Genomic DNA, 27021 nt, shown 5'->3' on the forward strand with positions numbered 1-27021 from the left:
ACCAAGAGATCCAGCAAGGGCTATCTTACAGCACATCCGTCTGCAGGTGCCTCAGGGCAATAAGAGCATTAGTTCTAGCTTGCAGTTCCTGGATTCCTGCTCCTGCTTTGTGTCTGGCCCTGGGTACTGGCCTTACTTTCTTGCAGTCTCAGCCATGCATTCAAAAGGAATTTTTAAATATTCTATCATCTTTAGGTGTTTTGCAGTAGGAAGTTTTCTGAATATTTAGTCCATTGTATTCCTGGAAGGCCCCCTTGATGTTATGGGCTGTAATACAGTGCAAAAGGTGTAGAACTTAGAATTGGGGACTTGGGCTCAAATTCAGGTTTCTTTCAATCTATGAAGCCTTAATGTCGAGCAAATCATTAATCTCTTCAAGCTGCAGTTTGCTAATCTATAAAAGTGGAGACACTGTTTTTAAACCTACCCCAAAACATTGTTATGAGAATCAGATGGGATCAGGCATTTTTTTAAATTGAGGTATAATTGGCTTGTAACATTATATTAGTTTCAGGTGTACAACATAATAATTCAATATTTGTATATATTGCAAAATGGTCACCATAATAACTCTAGTTAACATCCATCACCGTATATAGTTACACATTTTTTCTGTGTGATGAGAACTTCTAAGATCTACTCTCTTTGCAACTTTCAACCTTTCAAATATGCAATACAGTATTATTAATAGTCACCATGCTGTACATTACATCCCTGTGATTTATTTTATAAATACTCTGAAGTGGGATTGCTGGAGCATATGGTAATTCTATTTTTAAATTTTTGAAGAGGGCTCCCCTGGTGGCGCAGTGTTTAAGAATCTGCCTGCGAAGGCAGGGGACACGGGTTTGATCCCTGGTCCAGGAAGATCCCACATGCCGTGGAGCAACTAAGCCCGTGCGCCACAACTACTGAGCCTGCGCTCTAGAGCCTGCGAGCCACAACTACTGAAGCCCACTTCCCCTAGGGCCCATGTTCCGCAACAAGAGAAGCCACCGTAATGAGAAGTCTGCACACCACAAAGAAGAGTAGCCCCCACTCACCACAGCTAGAGAAAGCCTGTGTGCAGCAACGAAAACCCAACACAGCTGAAAATAAATAAATAAATAAATTTATTAAAAACAACAACAAACTATTTGTCAGCATTCTCCTGGCTGCATAACATTCCATTGTACAGCTAGACCATTCCCTAATTGTTGGATATGTAGGTTGGTTATGATTCAATATTCATGAACATTTTTAAGGCTTTTAATTCTTTTACGGTATGCGGGCCTCTCACTGTTGTGGCCTCTCCTGCTGCGGAGCACAGGCTCCAGACGCGCAGGCTCAGCGGCCATGGCTCACGGGCCCAGCTGCTCCGCGGCACGTAGGATCTTCCCGGACCGGGGCACGAACCCGTGTCCCCTGCATCGGCAGGCCGACTCTCAACAACTGCGCCACCAGGGAAGCCCCTAAGGCTCTTAATTCTTATTGCTGCTTTGCTTTTCAGAAAGCTATTATACAGGGAATTCCCTGGTGGTCCAGCGGTGAGGACTTGGAGATTTCACTCACAAGGGCGCGGGTTCAGTCCCTGGTCGGGGAACTAAGATCCCGCAAGCTGCATGGCGTGGCCAAAAAAAAAGGAAAGAAAGCTATTATACAAATTCACACATCTCTAGCAGTGAGTGAAAGTATAGGTCTGGACTCCAATTTGTCTTCTATTCTCCTAGTTTATAAATGAGATTTCCCTGGAAGGCCTGGCTGATTGCAGTGATATAAATATCATTTCTGCATAATTGAAAAATGATCCAAATGCCGTGTTATTTTAATATTTCAAAACGTTGTCTGTGTTTTCCGTCTTCTTCAGGGAGAGACCAACAGGATTATAGCCTCCCACACAATGAACAAGAACTCATCTAGGTCACACTGCATTTTCACAATCTACGTGGAGGTAAGTGCAAGCTCTTTGAAGAGCCGAGAGGGGCGGTCGATTCCCATGGGGCCTGCTCAGTAAGAACCTTCTCCCTGTGACAGTTTAACCTCTTTTTGGGTGTTTCATAGGCCCATTCGCGGACCTTATCAGACGCAAAGTACATCACTTCCAAAATTAACTTGGTGGATCTAGCAGGCTCGGAGAGGCTGGGGAAGTCTAGGGTAAGTGGGGGAGCAGGAAGTTCTTCCTCAAGAAGCCACAGCTCTGTTTCCGGCTTAGTTTCTGTGCACCTGGGCCGTCATTGGGCATTCGTGAGCACCATCCCGAGCTAGGCGCAGTGGAGCTGGAGGGACAGAACTAGCAGAGGTGAAACAGAGAGGCAGTTTCTACCCGCCAGGATTTTTGTAAACATTAAATGAGATGATGGCTCCTAAATTCTTAGCAAAGTACCTGGCACTCAGTCAGTGCTCAGTCAATGCTCCATGCTCGTATTAGCGTCTATGTATCAGTGTGAGTGTTCACACAATGAATATTTGCATGAATTTTTCATCTCACATAAATATTCATGTGCGCGTATTAATGTAAGTATTCACAAGAGCATTCAGATGAGCATTCCTACCTGCGTTCGTATGAATGTTTGTATCTGTGTATTGAATGAATGTATATTCCCAGGATTATTTGCTCAAGTATCTGCACAAATATTCCCATGTGTATTCATAATAGTGTGACTCTTAAGAGAGTATTCATATAAATATTCACATAAGTATTCATATTCACATGAGCATTCATTCATAAGAATATTTGCACGAGTGTTCCTGTGAGTGTTCCCATTAGCCCAAGGCGGATACAATTCAATCCCATGACAGAGAGAGAAGACCTGGTTCTGGGAAGGAGGCTCTGGCCTGGCCACAGACCTGCAGTGTTCTTTGTGGGGCAGCCTCTCCACTTGGTCTGATGAGGAACTGACCTTTGGTTTGTAGTCTGAGGGCCGAGTCCTGAAGGAAGCCACCTACATCAACAAGTCGCTGTCATTCCTGGAGCAGGCCATCATTGCCCTCGGGGACCAGAAGCGAGACCACATCCCCTTCCGGCAGTGCAAGCTCACCCACGCCCTGAAGGATTCCTTGGGTGAGGGTATGGTTGGTGCACAGTGGGGACGGACAGGCCTGGCATATCTGTTACTGGTGATAATGGAATTGCTCCCTCCTGGTGGCATGGACTTACCTGCAGCCTTTTCACAGTGACCTCAGGCACACCTGGAAAGGCAGAATCAAGCACAGTGACCTCTCATGTCCCCCATGTCATTCTCTTCACTCCTCAGAACCTTTGCTTAAGCTTTTGCCTCTACTGGAAGTACCTTCTCATTTCCCCTCATCCCTGAACCAGCTGGCAGAATCCTTCATCACCCTGAAGACCAAGGTGGAGGGCTTCTCCGGTGACGTCTTCCCTTCCCTGACTGAGGAGCTGGGGCTGTGTCTTGTCATCCTTGTGTTCCCAGGCTTTTGCATTGGGCCCAATGGCACAGTGGTTGGTGTGTGATTATTAACTGAGTGCTCCCTCCCCACCCCCCCATAAGCAAAGCCCTGGCCTAGAGGCCTCTGCCCTACTCCAGGTCTTCTCTCCTCTGCTTTTCCCCCAGCTTCTCTTTTAGGTACATTTGACAGCCTCTCCTGCTTCTCTTCTTCTTCCCCTTGCCTCCCAGCCTCATGCATGCTTGAATGTGTCCTCTCTGACCCTGTCTCAGGCAGCTATCACGGACTGGGTGGCTTAAACAACAGACACCTATTTCTCACAGTCCTGGAACCTGGAAGTCCCAGGTCAAGGTCTGGCAGGAATGGCTCCTGGTGAAAACTCTCTTCCTGGCCTGTAGATGGCCACTTTCTCGTTGTGTCTTCACATGGCAAAGAGAGAGAGAGAGAATGAAAAGAAAGAGATCAGAAAGGGAGACAGGGCTCTGGTCTCTTTTTCCTTTCTTACAAGGGCACTAATCCCATCATGGGGCTCCACCCTCATGACTTCATGTACTTAATTACTTCCTGCAGGCGCCACCTCCAAATACCATCACATTGAGGGTTAGGACTTCAATATATGAATTTTGAAGGGACACAAATGTTCAGAGCCCTCCCACCCCCTCCACCTCCCACCCTCAAAGGAATCTCTTGGCAGAAAACCCACATGGTTCATGGCCCTTCTGTGTCCTGCTTTCTGCAGGGGGAAATTGCAATATGATCCTTGTGACAAACATCTATGGAGAAGCCTCCCAGTTAGAAGAGACGGTATGTAAAGACAGCCAGTGCAACCGGGATGGAATCCCTCCTCATGCATGCCAGGGCTGGGTAAACTGACACAGTAGCTATAGACATGGTCAAGGGTGGAGGGATCCAGGGATGAGTCTGAGCCAAAATTGCTGAAGGGGGCCCAGCCAGGATCCAAATACCAAGTACCAAGGGGCAGAAGCCATGTCAAGGAAGAGGCAAGGCAGGTGGCAAGCTCAGTGTGGGGGCCTATGTGAGAAGAGAAGGCTGAGAGCCAGCTTTGTGGGGCAAGGACTGTGTTTTCTGGCCCATGCCAGGAGTATTTTGCCGCTGCAGCGAGGAGCTCGGGAAGGAGAGGAAGAAGAAGAAGGTGCAGCGGCTGGATGGGCCCTGGCGGCCATGCTGAGGCCTTGGCTATTCTACTCCAGGTGGCAGGGACCGTCACAGGGTTTTAGTAGGAGAGGGCTGTGGCCAGAGTTGTGACTCGGGGAGATTAATCCAGCAGCAGGAAACAGGTGGCCCGGGGAGGTAAGAAGCTTATGAGAACCAGAGGCAGGAATACGAAGTGAGCCAGTGACACAGGTGAGTCCACATAGCTAGGCACCCAGGCTGGGGCTCCCCGCCTCTCCTCCCTACCCATCCTAAATAAGATAGGTTTGGAAATCTCTCCCTAGACATTTTGGTCAAATGTGGATGTTTGGGGCAAGCTTCAGTCATCTGGAGAATCCACTAGGTGAAACAGGTCATTTCCAGGGACATTGCAGGGCAAGATGCTTCTGCAGGGCCTCCCAGCTTGGTGCATTAGGGACCATCCCAGCTTCCAGGGGGAGTTCTCCGGCCACATACCCAGTGCCCTGGGACTTGGGAGGCCAGGGAGGGGAGCTCCAGCTGATGTGCAGACAGCATCCCCAGAGGAAGGCTTCAGGCACCTACTGGTCTCACAGCATAACAAAGCATGAGTGAACCCCAAGAGGAGTCATGAATACTGGGCCTCCTGGCTGCCTGGTTAAGAAATACGTCCTCCAAGACTGTGGAAGACCCTTTCTCCCCTTATCCCCACCCCTGAGATGGTCACACAGGAAGCAGCTTTCCTGGTACCTGCTGTCCCCCGAGGCTTGTGCCCACACCACCTGGGATCTCTGATTAGGACTGAGCCCACAGGAGCCCTAAGGAGCTGCTGGAAGAGTATCGGGGGTTGGGACAAAGGCATATTGGGGGTGCAGAAGCTCATGATTCTCTTCTCCAAATGCTTTAAAACTTTAAAACTGTTCCTATCATGATTCGTGTTGCTTAATGCATTGACCACGCATGTGTGTATGAGGGAGTCGTGGCCACACTTGCTGCTGTGCTTACAGCAGGAGAGTCTGATTTCACCCTCACACAGAAGCAACTCCAACTAAAATGACAGGGGTCTCTTCCTGAGGGCTCTCTGTGAGCCAGTTCTGTCCAGAGCACATAACATACCTCAGCACTAAGTCTCCCAGTGACCCTATGAGGCAGGTCTTCCCAACTTTACAGAGAAGTTACAAGACCTGTCTGAGGTTGTGCAGTCAGTTGTTTGGTGGCAGATCTCTTAACTACTAGGCAAGACTGTCCAATGGAAGAGCCCTTTCAGGCCTTCCTCAGGCTACTTCTGGGTTACCCATCCCCCCTCCAAGTTGGCTTCCCTGTTTCAGGGCTCCGAGTCAGCCCAGCACAGTATGAGGCTGGGATGTCAGGGCTCACTGGCAGCTCATGTACCACTGGCTGCTCCTCACTGCCAGGGCGCAGCCCTCCACTCCTCATGGAACATCAGCACAGTGGGGCTGTTTCCCAAGTGCCCGCTTCTGTGGCCACCCCATGGGCCCCCAGCCATAATTACCCCTGGCTGGCTGTGCCCCCAGAGGGACTCGGGCAGGACCCCCAGACGTCACTCCATGGGCCCATGGAGCATTCCTCTCTGCAGGGAGACTTGTTTTCTAGTGGAATCCTTTAACCTGTTTTGCACATATCTCTACTCACAAGTAATTGACCAAGAACATAGAGGTCTGTCTGATCTGTTTTTCAGCTGTCTTCACTGCGGTTTGCCAGCAGGATGAAGCTGGTCACCACTGAGCCTGCCATCAACGAAAAGTATGACGCTGAGGTACTAAGGGGCTTGTAGGCAGGTATCTCGCTGTGGGGAAGGTGTATGGGTTTGCTGCCTGGGTCACAAGAGCCTGGCTTCCCTTCCTGCCTTGACCAAAGATACGCATGTGATCCTGGGTCAGTCCCTTTCTGCTCTGGGATAGGCCAGTGTTTAGAGTCCCTTGGGGGCTGCCACAAAGGTGAAAGGGCTAGGTCAGGCCCCCCACCCAATTCATATGTGGGGCTTCAAGACCTCTGAGTGCCCCTGGGCTTCTGCATGAGAGTCCTTAGAGCTAATTGTTTCTGAGCTAAATCAGTGTAGACCATCTCTCAGACTCATCTGGTTAGGTCACTACAGAACCTCTTTCTTCCCAGCCTGAGCGATCCGGCTCAGCAAACAGCTGACCAATCAGAAGAATGATCAGCCTCACCATTAGCCAGGGAAATGCAAGTTAAAACCTTAGTGGAATTCCACCCTCAGACTAGCAAAAATTAGAAATTTTCTGACAATGTAGAAACAATGGTGAGTATGTGCAGAAACAGCAATGCTTATTTATTTCTGGTCTAAGTGTAATGGACAGCCACTTTGGAGAGCATTTTGGCAACATCTAGTAAAGTAAAAACACATTTACCAACAATTTGGTTTTCCTTTAAGGTGCTTATGCAATCGTAGTTACTGGAGACAGGAGCATATACATGCCCTAAACCCATGACAAACCAGCTAAACTTTCTAGATTCTAAATCCTGAAGGAAAATAACAGTCCGGGGGCTCTGTGGATCTAACCCATGGTTTGGAGGTTGAGGAGGAAGTAGAGCTTAGAGCAGTGGTTCTCAAAACTTGAGTGGGTATCAGAATCACCCTGCGGTCTCATTGAACCACAGGTCACTGCACCCGTTCCCAGAGTTCCTGATTCCATCGGTCTGGGGTGGGGACTGAGGATTCAAGTTTCTCATGAGTGTTCCCGGTGCTGCTGCTGCTGCTGTTCTGGGACCACACTTGGAGAATGACGGGCACAGTAGTTAAGAGCGCTGGCCCCTGCATTGGGCTATCCTGGTTCAGCAGCCTGCTCTTTCCTTCGTCAGCTGTATAACCTCAGCGAGATACTTATTCTTTCTAAGGCAGGAGTAACAGAGTTCACTCTCAAAGAGATGTGAAGAACAAGATAATGGGTAGGAGTCTTTTAGCACAGTGCTGTCATGGAGTAAATGCTCAGGAAATGTTAGCTAGCACTATAGTCACTTCTGCAGACCAGCAGTATCACTTCTAGGTATATAGTCTAGCAGCATTCTCACATATGCACATAAAGAGACTTATAGAAGATGGTGCTGCACTGCTTGTTGTAATGGTGAAAAGTTAGGAACATGATGAATAGCCTTTAACAGAAGAGTAGCTAAGTAGGTTGCACAGGGAGGGAGTGAGTGAGCTGCGAGCATGGATAATCTCTAGTGAGAAAACAACTTGGGGATTGAATGGTGGCATCTCTCGTTTATACCAAGTATAAGAACATACAAAGCAATGCTGATAATCATTAGTGGATAGATGTGTGTACAAAGATAAAATGTATGGGAGTGAAAAGACCAAACTGAGCAGAGGTCCCTTCTGGATGTCAGGGTGGGGAATGGATTTGGAGTGGGGTAGCCAGGGGCTTCACATTTATCTGAAATGTTTTATTTCTTAAAAAAACAAAAACAAAAACACCTGAAGCCAATATGGTGGCATGCTGTTAAAGTCAGATTTTAGGGTGGTCTTCCCAAGGTTTCATGGCATTATTTTTTATGCTTTTCTTATTTATTTTTCTTATTTTCTTATTTGGTGCTCTCTTAGCTTAGGACTACCACATTACCACCTGTGAACCTGGCTGAGTGGGCGTTGCACCTGGCAGCGAGGACTTTCATTTTAATGTAATTCCTATTCTGAAATCTGCACTGTTGTTCCTGGACAGCCAAGTTGCCATGTCACCAAATGCAAATGTGTTTATAATCTTTATGATAAACATTTTCCTTTATATGTATGAGTTTTCGAGAGAGACCTGGAAAATTATTTTGGTTGTTGCCTTTCCTAGACTGTAGCCAGTATTCCCAGGTTGTTTCCAGCACCACCTTCAGTACTGATACCTGTTTTCAAGGGGGTGGAATAGCTTCTGTAGCGTTTCCTTGGTGGGTGGGGCTGGCTGGAAGGTGGGAGATTGAGTTCCTGATCCACCTCTGCTACCAGCTCTCTGTGGTGAGTTGCTCAGGCTCTGAGCCTCAGGATATTCATCTGTGAACTAGGAGGTTGGACTGATGACTTCCAGCAACCCTCCCACTATGTCATTCTGTGATTCTGTGAGGTGGTGTAAGGGTTGTGAGCCATGGGCATAAACAGACAGCAGAGAGACTTGGGGTACCCTACTCTGCCAAGAGGAAGCACACCTGCACGCTGCCGTGGGGTCAAAATAGGGAAACTTCTTAGGCTGATAGCTGCTCACAGCCTGGCGTGGACTTAAGCAGAACTCTCTGAATGATCCTCATTACATTTATGATGGAAACACCTAACCAGCAAGGAACTTACATGGGTTTGTGCTGTCTCTGAGGCATTTTTTTTTTCCATCCAGAAAATGCCCCTGTTTCTTATAAGGGAGTTGGTCAGCCAGGAGGTGCTGTCAGACCCTATTCTGTGGAGTCTTCTGCTTCAGCCCTATTTCCAAGCAGCTTCTTTCCAGTCAGTAGAAGAGGGCAAGTTAGAGGCCACTAAGCCTGACAGGCAGTAGGAGAAGTGGCTTCCATACTCTCAGGGTGCAGCATAGAGGCTGGTGACCCATGGGAGCAGATGGCTCATTTCCACCATCACCGGATTGGCCCAGAGGTCTAACTTGGCTCCTCATGCCACACTGGACAGAGTCATCCAGCTGGAGGTCCCCAGCAGCTCAGCCTGACTTTTCCTAGCTGGGCATAGTGCATTTTCTAGAGCTGAGATCCCTCAGCTGAGAGGAGGGGATGGAGATGAGTAGGGGCCGGCCACCAGTCCTCTCCCGTTCACCTCACAGGGAGTCCACCTGAAGGACCATCTTGAGGATGCCCAGAGGGGCAGAGTCAGAATCTGGATGCTGGTCATGTGTCTTGAGTTCAGGCTTTGTGCCCTGATTTGCCACTGAGCCACCAGGACACCAGGACCCCTTGCTACAGACTGATCACAGCTTTGGTCACCAGTGCTGAGAACCAGCTATCAGGGGCTCCCTCCAGTGGCCATTTTTTGACAACTAAAGGAAGCCCTGTTGTTCACAGTGAAGGTTCTCAGCATGAAGTCCCTTGTGCTTCTTATATGAAAAACACTAGGACAGTATCTATCAAATGTAAAATGACTAAGCAATTCTGCTTCTAGAAATGTATCATTTATTCACTCAGGTAAAATTTCTGGAGTACTTACTATGTGCCAGGCACTTTTTGAAGCACTTGGGACGTATCAGTGTACCAACAGAAACACAAATCTCTGTCTTTGAAGAGCTGACAGTCTGCCGGGGGTGGGAGAGATAGATATACTAAACATAAGAAATCAGTCATTTCTAGATTTGCTTATTTAAGACAACATGGATGAACCTAGAGGACATTATGCTAAGTGAAATAAGCCAGACACAGAAAGAAAAATACTGCATGATCTCATTTATATGTGGAACCTAACAAAGTCAAATTCATAGAAGCAGAAAGTAGAGCAGTGATTACCAGGAGTGGGGTGGGGGCAGGCTGAAAAATGGGGAGATGTTGGTCAAAGGGTACATATTTTTAGTTCTAAGGTGAATTAGTTCTGGGGACCTAATGTACAGCATGGTGACTATAATTAATAGTAGTGTATTGTGTACTGAAAATTTGCTATGAAAGTAGATCTCAGATGCTCATACCACACACACAAGAAAAGGTAATTATTGGATATGTTAATTAGCTTGACTGTAGTAATCATTTCACTGTGTACATGTATATCAAAACATCATGTTGGGGCTTCCCTGGTGGCGCAATTGTTGAGAGTCCACCTGCCGATGCAGGGGACACGGGTTCGGGCCCCGGTCTGGGAAGATCCCACATGCCGTGAAGCAGCTGGGCCCGTGAGCCATGGCCGCTGAGCCTGCACATCCAGAGCCTGTGCTCCGCAACGGGAGAGGCCACAACAGTGAGAGGCCCGCGTACCGCAAAAAAAAACCCAAAAACATCATGTTGTACACCTTAAATATATATAATTTTTCTTAAAACCAAAATAGGTAACTTGTAGAGCTTCACTGTCCAATACAGTAGCCACTACTCACATGTGGCTACTGAAATCAGTAAAACAAAATTTGTTTTTTGGCTGTGCTACACGGCATGCGGGATCCTAATTCCCCAACCAGGGATCGAACTCGTGCCCACTGCAGTGGAAGTGCGGAGTCTTAACCACTGGACCACCAGGGAAGTCCCCTGAAATCAGTAAAATTAAATAAAATTAAAATTTCACTTCCTTGGTCCCACCAGTCACATTTTAAGTGTTCAATAGCTTTATGTGGCTTGCAGCACAAACACAGAACATTTTCATCATTACAGCAAGTTCTATTAGACAACACTGCTCTAGGGTATGTTCTATGAAAGAAAAGTAGAGCAAGATTTTAAAAAAGAGTGGTGTGAGGGTGGGGAGGGGATTGCAGTTTTACATGAGGTGATAGAGATGCGCCTAATTTAGAAGCTTTTGAACAAAGACTTGAGGGAGGTGAGCCATGGAAATACCTGGGAGAAGAGTGTCCCAGGCAGAGGGGACAGACAATGCAGAGGCAGGAATGTGCCCATTTGGTGGGAATGGAGTGAGCAGGAGGGAAAGAGGAGGAAAGAAGTAATGGGACAGATCACATAGAGCTCATACATCACTGTGTTCTCGTACACAAAGATGTAAGTGCAAAGATGTTTTGCAGCATTTTTTGTAGCAGCAATAAATTGGAGGTGGCACACCTGATTATCAGTGGGGAATGGTAATGCTTTGTGTAGTGGTTGGGAAGGATGAGGGTCAATGCATCCTGGAGGCATGGGCTGCACTGAGAGGGCCATTACCCTGTTGGACTGGAGCTCCTGGGAGTCAGGTTTGAGGTGGCCCTAGGGGTGCCTGTGCTCACTCTGTTCTCAGTCTCCTCTGCAGTAAGAGGCAGAGGCCAGAGGACTGCTGAGACCCCCTCAAACCCTAAAGTTACCCAGTTGGGGAGTGGGGAGGGAATCATCCGAATGCTGAGATCACGCCCCATGGATTACCTGGAAGAGCCAGGACGTCCAGGCACGGGTGGGGAATTATAGGCTTGATATGGAAGAGGCAGGGTGGCTTCTCTGACTGTCCTCCCTGCTTTCCCCCTCACCCCACCCCCACCCCACAATATGTTTCCCTGGCAGCGAATGGTCAAGAACCTGGAGAAGGAGCTGGCACTGCTCAAGCAGGAACTAGCCATCCATGACAGCCTGGTAAGGGGCTAGAGGTGGTGGTGGGGCATGGTTGCCAGAATGCTAGAGGGACTAGGGTCAGGGTACCAGGTGGGCAGAAGGGCTAGGTTGGGAGGGGGCAAAGGGTCAGGGCAGGGATGCTGGATGAGCAGAGCCAGTTCGGTGGGCAGAGGGACTGGGTGGACAGGGGGCCAGATGCGTCAGGGGCCGAGTAGAGAGACTCCGGGGTGGGGCAGAAGTGCTGGGGGACCAGAAATGTCTGGTAGGCAGGGACACTGGACAAACAAGAAGATGTGGACAGGGGTGTCAGATGGTCAGGCAGTAGGTGGGGGGATGAGGGGCAGGGGCCAGAGGCCTGGCAGGGGTACAGGGGCAGACAGCATGATGGGTCAAGGTCAGGAGAGGTGGCCCCTGACCAAGGCTGGATGGTCAGGTGGGGACAGCAGCAGGGAGCCATGAAGGTAGGGGGTGGGGGCAGGAGTCCTCCAGTAGCCTGTCTGAGCTAATGCTCATGGTCCAGAGGAGCCTCAAGGCAGAGGCTGCCCCCTCCCTCCTGTGGCCCTCATCCTACAGAGTCTGCTGAGACTCAGTCAGCAGAACCCCCTTGTTTGGAGTAGCAGGCCCCCTGTTGGGCAGCCTTTCCTTCTCCGCCCTACCTGGTTGTCCCTTGATGACCTGAACACCTGGCCTGTGAGTCAGGCCCTCCTTGCCAGGACGTGGTGATGAAGGGAATGGAGCTGGCTTGGGCAGCCAGGGTCTGTGCCCAACCTCCCCACTATGGTTCTCAGAATGGTCCCTGCCACCCTGCTTGGGCTTGGGTGCTTGGAGCTTAACAACATGTTCCTTTTCCTCCTCTAAGGCCAACCGTACCCTTGTTAACTATGACCCCATGGATGAAATTCAAATTGCCGAGATCAACTCCCAGGTGCGGAGGTACCTGGAGGGAACGCTGGACGAGATTGATGTAAGGAGCCCCTCAGGACCACCGTGTCCAGCTGGCCCGGGCCTCCATCTCCTGGCCACACCCCGATGCGTGCTGTGCTAGCCTTGGAACCTCACACTGAGAGGGTACAGGGGGTGTAGGGTAGGTGGTGCTGGACTCCCGGCCTCAGGGCCCTTTAGCCCACCTCAGGGCCTTGGCATCCATGTTTAGGGTTGCAGGGCTGTGGGTGACCCACAGAGTGGCTGACAGCCTTAAACAGCCTTGAATACACAGGAGGTGGTCCATCGCTGGGGGCACAAGTGTGGACCCTGGAGCTAGGCTACCCTGGATCGAATCTCAGCTCAGCTGTCTCCTTGCTGAGTGACCTCAGGAAAATGCTCAAGCTTGTGTACTCTGGTGGCCTCACCTGTACGGTGTGGTGGGGAGGGAAACCGAGCTGGGATGAACTGAGATGCAGCACCTCAGGGGCTTCACTGTGCCAGGCAGAGTGAGGGCATTAAAGGATGATGGTCATGCTGGTTGTCTACAAGGCAGACCCCCCAGGGCCCATGCTGGAGTGGGCCAAGGAGGAAGAGACAGCAGCCACACAGGGAAAGATACATTGTTTTTATAGCACAGGCTGGCAGACCTCTCATCAGGGAGCTCATGGGCAGAACCTCGCCCGACCTGTTACTGTGAGCAGCTGCCAGAGGCAAGCCTGGGACAACTGAGAGGCAGGCTGCTCTGGTCTTCCTAGTAAGGGCAGCCCCAGACTGACCAAGGCGTCGCGGGTAATGCTGGTGGGCTATAGGCCCAAGAGGGAGGCTGATGGCCTTCCTCCAGCCACAGGTGAGTGTGTCTGTGCCCACACAGAAAGGTTCGTAATGGAACCTTTTGGAAGCAGGAGAGAGCTGAGGACAATAAATTGTATTTAAATGTTTTCTTAGTATTCTCAAGAACTAGAGTCATTTTAATTTTATAGAGGTCTTCACTCAGAAAAGGTGATTATTATAGTCGTGGTAAATAGTTTTAAAACTACTAATCAGGTGTTTCTCTGTTCTTGAGGAGGGCTGGCCTGCCACTTTCCTGAGAGGGTGCTGGCAGATGTCCAATTCTTTTTTTTTTTTTTTTAAACTTTTCGCTGCGTTGGGTCTTTGTCGCTGCGCACAGGCTTTCTCTAGTTGCAGTGAGCGGGGGCTACTCTTCGTCATGGTGTGCGGGCTTCTCATTGCGGTGGCTTCTCTTGTTGAGGAGCACGGGCTCTAGGCGCGTGGGCTTCAGCAGTTGTGGCTCGCAGGCTCTAGAGCGCAGGCTCAGTAGTTGTGGCACATGGGCTTCAATAGTTGTGGCTCGCAGGCTCTAGAGTGCAGGCTCAGTAGTTGTGGTGCACAGGCCTAGTTGCTCTGTGGCCTGTGGGATCTTCCCAGACCAGGGATCAAACCCGTGTCCCCTGCATTGGCAGGCGGATTCTTAACCACTGTGCTACCAGGGAAGTCCCAGATGTCCCATTCTTGAGACAGATGGTCCACGGGTTAGCCAAGGGGTCCTGGTTTCTCTACTAACATAGACAAAGCCTTGGTCCCGTGGTGCCCTTGGTCTAACCTCTGCCTTGTTCTCTTCCCTCCAGATAATCAACCTCAGACAGATCCAGGAGGTGTTCAACCAGTTCCGGGTGGTTCTGAGGTAAGGGGCCCACCCCATCCGCCCCACTGCTACGTCAGGCTGCCATTTTCATTTCCCATGGTATGGATGCCGGTCTCCAAGTGCACTGCCTTCTCTCTGGTGTGTGAGGAGCCAGATCAGAGGCCTCTGGGTATGGCAGGCCCTGGGTGTCCCCGACAGCCTCTGCCCCTGAGCTCTTATATCCTCCTGCCCTGCCCTTCCCCTGGGGGAAGTGGGGAGGACAACCCTCCATTCAAGGGCTACTCAGAGACGAGGCGGTCCCTGGTTTCCTGAGTTTATTAATTGGACAGGAGGTCCTTGTGGAGTGCCAGCCCTGAAGATGGCCGGAGCAGGACACTTTGATACTCCCCACACCCGCCTCCCCACCTCAGGAGGGATTTGTGGTTTATTTGGGTACAGACATACCTGTAGCCTGACTGCCTGATGCTGGATGGTATCACAGAAGCTGGGTATGTGATTTTGAAGGGCCTGTTAGAGACAGACAGGTGGGGAAGCATGGTGCCGAGGTAGGCTTACAGTCCTTGTTAAAGGTCATCTTAGAGCAGTTGTGCTTGGCACATAAGATGGCCCCTGCAGATTTGGGGGCTGGACAATGGGTACACACACTGGGGAGTGGAGAGCAGGGGAATGAGCGTTTTTGGTCTGATCTGGTTCATGATGAGGATGTGGCTCTGCCGCAGGGGCCACACACAAACGACTTCTAACTCCAGTAGTTGGTGCTTGCCCAGTGGGTTCAGCATGGCCCCAGCTGTGATGGGTTCTTTCACTCTCTCTCCCAAGCCAACAGGAACAGGAAGTGGAATCCACTTTGCGCAGGAAGTACACCCTCATAGACAAGAATGACTTCGAAGCCATCTCTGCTGTCCAGAAGGTAAGCACAATTGCCTCTTGTCGACAAGACTCACATCAGATTTTTCCATCCCCAGATCTTTCCAGAGACAGTGAGTGTCTTGCATTAAAGCAGATCTAGGGTTGCGACAGATAAAGGTAACACCAGCATGAGCATGGGGTGACCCAGGCAGGAGTAAACCGCATATGAGTTCAAAATGTTCTCCATAAAATGGAGATGTGGCTAGTAGTAAACAAGACCAATTCCCAGAGTTAGGTTGGAAACGGGCCCCAAGAGCCTCAGCGTATGGAATGAGACACCAGACCATGAGAGGAGTTGATGTAGGAAGTGGACATTGGGTGGGGTGGTCAAAGACAGCTCTGCTGGGGACAGCCTGAAGTGACATCAGCAGGAGCCACATCTCGGTGTGTGGGATGAACATGTCCACCTTTGGTCCATATACACCTGGTTCCCCAGGGAGCCTGAACCCTTAATCTAACCATAGACCTGCAACTGGCCTCTGTCCAGGCAGGGCTCGTGGATGATGACGGCCACCTAGTGGGCGAGCCTGACGGACAAGGCTTCGGACTCGGAGTCGCCCCTTTCTCTACCAGACCCGGGAAGAAATCCAAGTCCAAGAAGATGTTCAAAGAGCAGCTCGGGTGAGTGACCTTCCTGCTGCTCCAGCTGATCAGCACCTGGCCCTCCTTGGCTGGTGAAAGGGAGGACATGAGCTGTCCCTCCCTTCCCCCGGTATCTTAGTTATGGGGTAGTCACAATGGAGACCTCTCCTGCCAATACTAGCAGCCTCTGTGGGGCCCAGGCTGGGGCTGGTCACCTGTCATCCTCACAGCAGTTCCACAAGGTGGGAGTTCATGTCTCCATTTTAACTAATGAGGAAACCAAGGCTCAGAGAGGGGAATTCATTCCAAGGTCACATTGCTAAGGTGTGGTAGAGTGGAAGTGAGAAGCCAGGCTGGCACTCGCCCTCTGGTACTTCATGTGGAAACCCAGCTCCCACCACCAGGTTCCTTCTGTGACCCGGCTAATTGGCACGCATATCACCTAAAAACTCCAGCTCACCTTTCAGGCAAGACTCGTTTGTAGATGCAGGGTGTCAAGTTCCCTTAATGAACCAGCCTCCCTGGGAAGTGCTGTGTCGTGGTGGACAAAGCACACGTTTTGGAGGTAATGCCTGGGCTCACCTCCCTGCTCAGTAGTTCTTTCACCCACGGGGGTCACCCCAGTGAGGTGTAAGAGCCTCTCTGCCTCTGTTTCCTCATCCCTAAAATGGGTATAATAACAATAATAGCATCAGTCACCGGGGTGGTTTTGAGGATAAGTGAGTAAATGCAATTCCTGTCCCTGGAAGACCTCAATACAAATATGTTGTTACCATTATCACTTGTAAAAGGACACGGGCCAGAGCTGATTGTAGAAAACTGTCACATGCAGTATTGGAGTCGGGTAGGAGGATGCCCTGGCCTCCTCCTGCCTCTTCAGGAAGGGAGGTCACACCCCCACCCTCTCTGTTCTGCCGTTGGGTAATTAGTGCAGTAACAAATGGATCGAGGCTTGGTTCCCCCAAGCCACACCTGTTGCAAGAAGAAGAAAAGAGAAGGAAACAGTGGAAGGAGCCATGTATATCCTCCCTTTAGTTCAGTCCTGCTCACATGTACCTCTCTGGGAGGGAGGACCCCGGGTGCCATCAGTTGGAGAGGGAGGATGGCTACTTTCCGGGGAGCTGGTGTGGGCACTGACAGAGGTGGGAGAGCAAGTCGGGGACTGATCAGAGCAGCGGGTCAGACGTGTCTCTCTTTACTGTTGGTCTGCAGACAGACGCACCCTGGGTGGGGGCTCTGCTACTCCTTCCCAGGGATGCCTGTGTGACTAATACCTCAGCAGCCATGATGCTCCTTAGAGCCTGTGGCCCACCCCAAATGTCCATATGCTTCCAAACTGGAGACTGCCCATTTTTCCCAGGTGTCTCCTGCTGAGACTGCTGGAAGGAGGACTTCTTGTCTGACAAAAGGGAGAGAAATTCTCTCCTCTTCCTCCCCATCTGCATGGCTTAGGGTTGTACTCTTTGCCCTTTGGCCTGGGTTTATGTTCAAGATAGGAGCTGAGTGGGCTGGGGCTTCTGGTGTATGAGTGCTGAGCAAGATTACTCCCCTCAGCATCAGAGACACTGAGCCTTGGGTCTCCCTGCCTTCTCCTTCCAGCTCCTTGGCAAGAAAGGAGGGTGCCAGCAGCCCTGTGAGTGGCAAGGAGTTGGATGCTTCCACCTCCAAGACCCAGTTGACCCCATCCTCCAAGGATGGAGATGTCAAAGACATGCTTCTGCAGGACCGGGAGACCTCCAGTATTGAGCCCCTTGCCTCGGAATCCCCAAAGGAGGAATTACGCCCACCCAGGTGACCATCTAACAGTAACTCCTGCACCAGATCATACAAAATCAGCATATGACAAGGAAAGAGCACCTGCAGATAGAAGAGAAATAAAATGGGGGTAATAGGCAAAGACTAGGAGCACAGTCCAAAAAAGAAGAAATATGATGGCTTATACACGTGCAAAATGGTTCAACCTCAGGAGTCATCCAAGATACACAATTATACACGGAATCATTTTAGACCCTCCAAATAGCAATTATTTGAATAATTAAATTTGCATATTTTGAATAAGTAATATATTCAAAAGATACAAAATTCTCAGGTATGAGACCATTCCTCCAGCCACCCAGTTCCTCTCTGTGGTGAGTCAGTGATTGAGTTTTTAGGAATCTATCCTGAGGAAGTAATTAGAGATGTAGACAAAGATTTATACAAAAAGATTGTGTCATTAATTTAAAAAGCAAAAGAAAAAAATTTTGGTAACACCTTCAATAGTTGACATTAGGGAAAGGGCACTAAGTGAATCATTTTCTCTGCCCTTGAAATGTACAAAGATGTACATGAAGAATTTTTCCCCAGCCTGTGAACACTTCCAAACATTCAGAGAAGTTGGAAGAATTGTATAGTGAACACCCTCTTGATTCTACCATTAATGTTACCATAGTAACACTTCATCTTATATCTTATTAACTAGAGTTCTCAAAGAGTTTTTAATAGCATGAAAGAATGCTTCTGTGAAAAAAGTAAGATGTAAAATTATACATATTGCATGACTCCAAATATTAAAACAGTTATCAAAGAAATGAAGGAGATACACCAAAGTGTGGTTGCCAATAGGTAATGAGTGGTATTTGGGGGTTTTTTTTGTGTAACTTTTCCTTACTTTCCTCATTTTCTGCAATAGTCACGTGCCCTTGTGTGCTCAGTAAAACAGAGACGAGAGAATGATTCCTACACAGTTTAGCTCCCATCTGGGGTAGGTGGTGCCCAGGAATTCTGACCTGCTTACGGAAGCCCCAGGGAAGAAAGGTGAAGTGCCTGGTGGCTCCAAGACAGCTGCACCATTTCTCCCTCCTCCTTCCCCTCCATCTTCAGGCCCAGCACCCCACCCGCCAAGCCTGTGGCCTTTGAGGACTTTAAGAACGAACGGGGTAGTGAGATCAACCGCATCTTCAAAGAAAACAAATCCATTTTGAACGAGCGGAGGAAAAGGGCCAGCGAGACCACACAGCGCATCAATGCCATCAAGCGGGAGATCGACATGACCAAGGAGGCACTAAATTTCCATAAGTCACTACGAGAGAAGCAAGGTAAAGGTGATGGGAAGATAGTTGGGGGACAGTGGGATCTGAGTCATCCTGCTCGGGATGGGGCAGCCTTGGGCACTGGAGGACTGAGTTGGAAGGGGGCCAGCAGGGGATGTTGGGGTGCAGGCTTCATCCCTGGGTCATCACTTGGCTCTAGTCAGCCCTGGGGAACCACAGAGTCCTTCCCTGTCAGCTAGCTTCTGCCTGCACGTCCCCTTTCTTGCATTATCTCAGATCTAAGGGCTGGACCTTCCATCTGATATGTGCTTCTGCCCATGGAGGGACAGAATGTTGGTCTTGTAGACACTTCCCCAGGGAGATGGGTGGCTGGCGACCGCCACAAGGTCCATGGGTCCTGGTGTTGTCTCCTCACTGACCACAGTGGTCTGATTGGGGTAGGGGTGCTGGTCAAGACATGAGAAGCTGAGGAGGGAATGAGAATGTGGATACCAGGGGCCAAGTGATTCACTGTCACTAAGACCATTCCTCATGCCAACCCCGCAACAAACTGGCCTAGCAAAGTCTTGTCTCTTAAGGCAGGTGGTGTGGGAAGCCCTCAGGCTCAACGAGCAGGGACCCCTGTGTGGGGAGTGGGGAGAGTGCTCACCTGGTTACCCTGACCTGGTGCCCTTGTCCCAGTGGCAGACACTGCCCATACCTTCAATGGGCACCAAGAACCCTCAAGCTTGAGTAAGCAGAGGACTCATTTGGAAGGACTGGTCAAGTACAGATTCCTAGGCTGCAATCAGTGGCTCTGACTCAGGAAATCTGGAGCAGGGCCCAGAACCTGCATTTTAATGAGTAACCATCCCAACACTGAGGCTGGTGGTTCAGAGGCCACACTCTTGTTCACAGGCAGGGCACACCACCGGTTACTGGGCTTTCCCTTGCTAAATCACAACCCTATGCTAGGCCAGCCTTCTTGAATGATCTCACTGATCACCTGGGCATCTCCAGGTGGCACTTGGTTTTCTGCAGGTCAGGGGGATCATCTCACTCACAGAGGTTGCATTTTACTCACTTATTTCTCAGAGGGCAACTTTATTTCCAAATTCTTGGGGCTACTTTGCTCATACCCTATGGACCAAGCGTTAACACACTGTTCCAGAGGGGAAGGTGGGTGATGATGGCTCCAGACATGCCCCCACCCAGAACCTCTAGAGTGAAGGCCTTGCAGGACGAACAAGCACTTCTTTGTGCCTTCTACCTACACCTTTTTTTTTTTTTTAATATTTATTTATTTGGCCACACCAGTTTTTAGCTGTGGCAGGTGGGCTCCTTAGTTGCAGCTCCAGGGCTCCTTAGTTGTGGCACGTGGGCTCCTTAGTTGTGGCATGCGAACTCTTAGTTGCAGCACGCATTTGGGATCTAGTTTCCTGACCAGGGATGGAACCCGGGTCCCCTGCATTGGGAACGTGGAGTCTTAACCACTGTGCCACCAGGGAAGTCCCCCCACACCTCCTTTGAATATGCAACCCCTTATTATATATTTACATATTTTAAATAATATATATGCTGATATATCACTTACTCCTCAATATACCTGAAAATGGACATTTTTAAAGGATGGGTTGAAGAAGAAATAAACAATATGTTAAAATATTTAAACTTTTATCAGTATCAAAAAACATTTTTGCTCTTTCCCCCCGAAAGCAGTTGTTCTTCCCATTGGTTGTTAAAATAGCAAGTAAAATACCTTTATCTTAAGGGAACAGATCGAGTAAATTCATTTTTAAAAATATTTTCTAGGTACCTTGACTGACAGCCACTTATCAGCCCAGAACAGTCACTGAATTTGAGACATTAATTAGTCTTTTGTGAAAAAAAAAAAAAAAAAGAAAAATCATCTTAAGTTCAGCTCTCATAAGTGTTTTCTGTGGAGATAATCAGAGAACCTCTGGGTAGCACAAAAGATGTTGTCACTCCCCATGTCAACAGAGTACTGTAAAGACTCTACTCTGTGACTGACGGATTTGTCTGTATCAAAGTGACCACATCAGGCCCACAGCATGCAAACCAGGTTGCTCTGCACTGAAGGTGAGGGCTACCCTGGACACCACTCCCCCCCACCCCACCCCACTGCAAACACCTTGAATTGGAACCCTTGCCTCTCCATGAATGGTGTCAGTGACACTTAATGTGCCTCACTTCTCCCCTGTAAACATCAGCGGAAGTGCTAATGCTTTCCTCTGGTGCCTGGGGACTGCCTCGTGCACCCTGGCCACACACCTCAGTCACAAACAGGACTCACTCTCCAAGGGTCCTCGGGCTGGGTGTTGACACGATGCCTTTGCTGAACTTTCAAGGTGCTGTGAGCAGTAGACAGCCAGGTGAGTGGCTCCACAGATATCGTTATTTTGTCTTAACCTAACAACCTTTCAAACTGACAGACCTGAAAAGGTCCATACAAAGAGACAGTGAGTAGAGGAGATGACTAATAGCACGACTGACCCCTCTCCTCCTGGAGCCCTCTGACAGCCATCCGACAAGATGTCTGATGTTCTCTGACAAGAAGGTAGCTGGCGAATGCTGAAATCGTCAAGAAGACAATTTGAAATGTGGGTTTACATCTACTGTTATTAATAAGGAACCCTGCCCAACTGCCTTGTGGTACTAGCCAGTGGCGGCAGCTTGTTTACATAATTTATAAAAAAGGTAAACACCTGTATAATAGAGGTATTTACTGGATTTCTTTGGCTAGTGGGGTTTAAGATCAAAATAATCGTGGAACGTGGGCCATCTCTACCCTTTCCTCTGCCTACCCCTCCTGTTTGTCCTAAAAATGCCAGTGTGGTCCTCTGACCTGAGCCCCCTCTCCCTGTGAGACATATCCTAGTAGCCTGGCCTTCTCATGCCTTGTCCACCTCCATGCTGCACCCCAGCCCTTCCCAGGTCCTGTCTTCATGCTTTGCCAGCACTCTCCCCTCTTTCTGACCACCTCAGGTGGGCACCTCATTCCCTAACCTCTTCCTTCCCCCTGCAGGCGAGTATGAGAACAAGGGGCTGATGATCATTGATGAGGAGGAATTCCTGCTGATCTTGAAGCTTAAAGACCTCAAGAAGCAGTACCGGACAGAGTATCAGGACCTACAGGACCTCAGGGCTGAGATCCAGTACTGCCAGCGCCTGGTGGATCAGTGTCGACATCGCCTGCTCATGGGTGTGCCGTTTGGGAAGGTTGGCTGGCCACCTGGGGTTCCAGGAGGCACAGGGCAGGGCTACCGTCTGAGTTCTAGAAGTGGCTTCAGAACTTTTCTCTGGCAGAGGCAGGGGCTGGACAGGACTTTTTTTTGGCTATGCCCTGGGCCATGCGGGATCCTAGTTCCCCTAGTTCCCGCTGCAGGGATCAAAGCCTGCAGTGGAGTCTTAACCACTGGACTGCCAGGGAAGTCTCTGGACAGGGCTTTAGATGTGTGTTTCCAGGATTCTGAGGGCAGGAGATGGAGATGGGAAAGGGTGAGGCCCTGGAGCAGGAAGTGAAGAGAAGGTGAGCTGTGACAAGCACAAGACAGACAGACACACACAGCCTTGACCTGCTTCCTCAGGGACTCCCCACCCTCACAGTGCCATCTCCCTGTCTCCCTACAGAATTTGACATCTGGTACAATGAGTCCTTCTTTGTCCCTGAGGACCTGCAGGCGGCACTGAAGCCAGGTGGCAGCATCCGGCCAGGCATGATGCCTCTCAGCAGGATTGTGTCTCTGGTGAGTGGCACAGGGCAGGGGTGGGGATGGTGATGAGCACAGGGCAGTGGGCAGTGCCCCTTGTCCTCTGTTCTCTCCACAAGCTTGGCAGTGTACCGGCTGCTCCCAGCCTCTCCTACAGCTGGCCCAGGCAGGTGGGCAGGTACAGGTCTCTCCCCTGTTATCAAGGATGAGGACAGAGAAACCACCACATGCTGCTGCACCCCTTCTTGAGTGGCTCATCTTGCCCTGGTGGTGGTTACAGGGTGTCCGTGATGACACTGGAAAACATGAGGCTGGGGGATTGTGAGCTATCCTGGGTGGAGGTCTGCAGACCCAGCGAGAGGCTGCCCTAATGCCCACCACAGGCCCTGTCAGAGTGGATCCTGACAACGTCAGGCTAAGGGACTGTGCTGTGTTGGGACTCTTGTAGGGAGAAGATGACCAGGACAGGTTCAGCCGGCTGCAGCAGACGATGCTGCCAGAGGGCCCTGATTCTGTCTCCTTCTACAATGCCAAAGTCAAGACAGAACAGAAGGTAACTTGGGGGATTCATGTCTCCAGGAAGGCAAGGCCTCAGGGACCTCATTACTAGGACACCCAGGATTACACTCCCCATTGTAGAGAGGCCGAGGAGGAATACGCCAGCCCAGGGAAATCCAGAGTCACCCAGAGTCAGTGGGTATCTTCTGCCAACTCCAGAGTCCTGGGGCTGGGCTGGAACCAATAGGGGTCCCACAGACTTTGGCCAGGCCTGGACATGGCTGGTGAGTGCTAAGACAGCCCATGTGTGAATAACATGCCAGGACAGGGCCTGGGGCTCCCCTGAGGCCACTTCCTGTTGGGGAGAACCTCTCCCGTGGAGGCCACTGTGCACAGGTGGCAGGGGACCAGAGGACCACAGGCAGCCAAGGCAAAGCTAGACATGGCCTGGTACTCTCCTCACTGAGCGGGCTGGAACAAAGGGTCTCCGCTCTGCTGAGGCTCAGCCTGGAGCCAGAACACAGAAGGCCTGTATGCTGTGCGCTTTTCTGTGCCCAGAGGCAGTTCTTATACGGCAGGTGGCAGCTGCACATGGGGTGACTGCCCAAGTGAGCTCATTGTTTTAAAAATATTTTTGTGGTACTCATTTACATTTTCAATAGGATGATACAATTGAAGCATTAAAAACATGAAAATACTAATACCCAGTCCCCCATCAGTCCAGCTCCCACCAGTCCCCTCTGACAAGGAACCGCTGTCACTTATTTCTAGTGTTCCTCCTGCACATTGTTCTGCATCTCGCTTTTTCCACTTAACAGTCTATCCTGAAGATCGTCCCCTTTCAACCTGTTGGTGCTGCTGTGTTCTTTTTCACAGCTGCATAGTAGTACTCCGTTGCAAGGATCTATCAGAATGCATTTAATGCATCTCATATTGAGGGATTTTAGGAGGTTCCACTTCTTTACTATGACAAACATTGCTGTGATAATTAACCTTGTACAAATGTGAATTCACGCAGGAGTGAAAGGCAAGTTTGTAGGAGTGAATTTCTTGGCCAAAAGGACATTTGTACTTTTTTTTATTATTATTATTAATTTATTTATTTTTGGCTGTGTTGGGTTTTCGTTTCTGTGCGAGGGCTTTCTCTAGTTGTGGCAAGCGGGGGCCACTCTTCATCGCGGTGTGCGGGCCTCTCACTATCGCGGCCTCTCTTGTTGCGGAGCACAGGCTCCAGACGCGCAGGCTCAGTAGTTGTGGCTCACGGGCCTAGTTGCTACGCAGCATGTGGGATCCTCCCAGACCAGGGCTCGAACCCGTGTCCCCTGCATAGGCAGGCAGATTCTCAACCACTGCGCCACCAGGGAAGCCCGACATTTGTACTTTTGATAGATGGTGCCGAATTGCCTGCCTAGAGCTGAATCCATCACCCACCCCCCACCCCCCAGCAGCATATACAGGATGCTAGTTCCCCACAGCCTCCCCGCAAGATGCAGTATCCTGCTTTTTGGGTTTTTCCAATCTGAAAGGTGAAAAATGGTCTCTCAGTCTAGCCTTGATTTGTATTTCTCTTATTATCAGTAAAGTCAAGCTTCTTTTCATATGTTTAAGGGCCATTTTAATTTCTTTTCCTATAAACTGCCTGTTGATATTTTTGCCCATTTTTCTATTGGTTGTTGGTCTTTTTCTTATTAATTTATAGGAACTCTTGATACATTGGGGAGATTAGCTCTTTATGATATGAGTTGCAAATATTTCCCCCTATTTGTCTTTTGGCTTTACTTATGGTTTTTTTGTAGTTATTTTGCTGATTTTTATGAAATCAAGTGTATCAGTCTTCTCTTTCTTGGCTTCTGGATTTTGTGTTACAGTTAGAAAGCCCTTCTCCTGATTGAGTTCATTCTTTACATTTATAGTTAAACTGATACCTTCACTGACCTTTGATGGCTGTGAGGAGCTAAAGCCCACTCAAAGAAGCTTGAGTGAAGGGGTTTGTTAACACAGATTCTGAAGGTTCCATAGTAGCACCTCTCACCCTGCGCTGTGTACATACATCACCAGGAGTCTTGTTAGAATGCAGATTCTGATGCAGCAGGTCCAGGGTGAATCTGAGAGTCTGCACTTTTAATAAGTACCCAGATGGTGCCCATGCAGCTAGTCCAAGACCACACTTTGATTAGCAGGCCATAGAACTCATTGGTAGGAAGCAGGGCCCAGGCTCCTCTCCCTCCAGGCCTTTCTTCTTCCAGATCTGACCTTAGCTTCTCCCTGAGGTTTGATCCTTCATCTATCTGTTCTCCCCTCCCCACCTCTCAATTTCTAGCTCCAGCCTTGGCCCTGGCATGCCCTTATTTTCCAAGACTTCACAGCCCCAGTGCCCAATATCACCTGACTACTTACTTTGTGTCTCTCTGGAGGGAGAAGCCTAACTGACTCTTCTTGGGTTAAGTGTGCATTCTTGGTTCAATCAGCTGTGGCTTGGGGAAGGGTCACCTGCCCATCCCAGTTGCCTGGGCCCACTCCTTCAGCAGGAGAGAGGATGGCTTTATCCAGGCATCCATTTAGCCTTATGCTGTGGCCATCAAGCTTTATTAACTCTGGCCCCTGAAGGGAAGCCCAGATCAGCCCTGGATCAAGGAAGCCCAGACCTGTAGGAGGGCAGGGCTCTATGGGAGAGAATGGAGTGGGGTCAAGTAGGCATAGGCAGCCCAGCCTCGGACATTGTTTGACTGTGACCACTATGCAGGAGCTTCCTTGTCTGACCACAGAGAGGCCTACCCCTTCTGGGCTCAGAGGAGGGGGCATATGATATGAGGCAGGGGTCCAACTTTATTCTTTTCCATGTGGATATCCAGTTTTCCCAGTACCAATTGTTGAAAAATTGATTCTTTCTCCGTTGAATTGTCTGGCACCCTTGTTGAAATTCAATTGACCATAAATGTGATTGAACTTAAGCTCTAAGAGTCCTGAATGTATAAGCTGAAATTACTTTCCTCCTGAAAGAGTTTGCACCTGCTTTTGCCATGTGGCATTACCAACCCAGGACCTTTTTAAACTCCTTCAAGAATTCCAGCCTGATAAGGGATTAATATCCAGAATATACAGAGAATTCCTAAAACTCAACAACCAGAAAACAAAATCCAATTCAAAAATGGGCAAAGGATTTGAATAGACATTTCTCCAAAGAAGATATACAGATGGACAGTAAACACATGAAAAGATGTTCAACATTACTAATCATTAGAGAAATGCAAATCAAAACTACAATGAGATACCACCTTACACGCATTAGGATGGCTACTAATAAAAAAAAAAAAGAAAATAACAAGTGTTGGCAAGGATGTGGAGTAATTGGAACCCTTGTGTGCTGTTGGTGGGAATGTAAAATGGTACAGCCACTATGTGAAATAAACCAGTCACAGAAAGACAAATAACTGTATGGTTCCACTTACATGAGGTACTTAGAGTAGTCAGAAATCATAAAGATAGACTATACATAGAAAATTCTGAAGATGCTACCAGAAAACTACTAGAGTTCATCAATGAATCTGGTAAAGTTTCAGGATACAAAATTAATACACAGAAATCTGTTGCATTTCTATACAGTAAAAACAAAAGATCAGAAAGAGTAATTAAGGAAACAATCCCGTTTACCATTACAACAAAAAGAATAAAATACCTAGGAATAAACCTACCTAAGGAGGCAAAAGACCTGTACTCAGAAAATGATAAGATACTGATGAAAGAAATCAAACATGACACAAACAGATGGAGCGATATACCATGTTCTTGGATTGGAAGAGTCAATATTGTGAAAATGACTATACTACCCAAAGCATTCTACAGATTCAGTGCAATCCCTATCGAATTACCAATGGCATTTTTCACAGAATTAGAACAAAAAATTTTACAATTTGTATGGAAACACAAAAGACCCCGAATAGCCAAAGCAGTCTTGAGAAAGAAAAACGGAGCTGGAGAAATCAGGCTGCCTGACTTCAGACTATACTACAAAGCTACAGTAATCAAGACA

The 27021-nt window shown here is 49.1% G+C and overlaps 2 protein-coding genes across 6 annotated transcripts in view; one reads left to right on the top strand and one right to left on the bottom strand.

The window, feature by feature from the left end:
- KLHL18 (kelch like family member 18) overlaps positions 1 to 27021 on the bottom strand; it is a 154503-nt gene that overhangs the window by 70434 nt on the left and 57048 nt on the right. The window lies entirely within an intron of this gene.
- The window catches only part of KIF9 (kinesin family member 9), a 49067-nt gene that overhangs the window by 15910 nt on the left and 6136 nt on the right, over positions 1 to 27021 (top strand). For 2 of the 5 annotated variants that reach the window (XM_060308772.1, XM_060308773.1), the window contains exons 6-21: positions 1847 to 1930; positions 2041 to 2133; positions 2893 to 3040; positions 3234 to 3443; positions 4124 to 4188; positions 6215 to 6292; positions 11647 to 11715; positions 12554 to 12658; positions 14244 to 14299; positions 15080 to 15170; positions 15657 to 15790; positions 17351 to 17542; positions 18614 to 18828; positions 21809 to 21985; positions 22414 to 22529; positions 22942 to 23046. In XM_060308772.1, the coding sequence (XP_060164755.1) occupies positions 1847 to 1930; positions 2041 to 2133; positions 2893 to 3040; positions 3234 to 3443; positions 4124 to 4188; positions 6215 to 6292; positions 11647 to 11715; positions 12554 to 12658; positions 14244 to 14299; positions 15080 to 15170; positions 15657 to 15790; positions 17351 to 17542; positions 18614 to 18828; positions 21809 to 21985; positions 22414 to 22529; positions 22942 to 23046 (1938 nt within the window). Of the gene's footprint in view, positions 1 to 1846; positions 1931 to 2040; positions 2134 to 2892; positions 3041 to 3233; positions 3444 to 4123; positions 4189 to 6214; positions 6293 to 11646; positions 11716 to 12553; positions 12659 to 14243; positions 14300 to 15079; positions 15171 to 15656; positions 15791 to 17350; positions 17543 to 18613; positions 18829 to 21808; positions 22003 to 22413; positions 22530 to 22941; positions 23047 to 27021 lie in introns of those variants that run through there. The other 3 variants (XR_009566017.1, XM_060308775.1, XM_060308774.1) reach the window with 3 other exon arrangements.

This window comes from Globicephala melas, chromosome 11, assembly GCF_963455315.2.
Source record: "Globicephala melas chromosome 11, mGloMel1.2, whole genome shotgun sequence".
Taxonomy (NCBI): Eukaryota; Metazoa; Chordata; class Mammalia; order Artiodactyla; family Delphinidae; genus Globicephala; species Globicephala melas.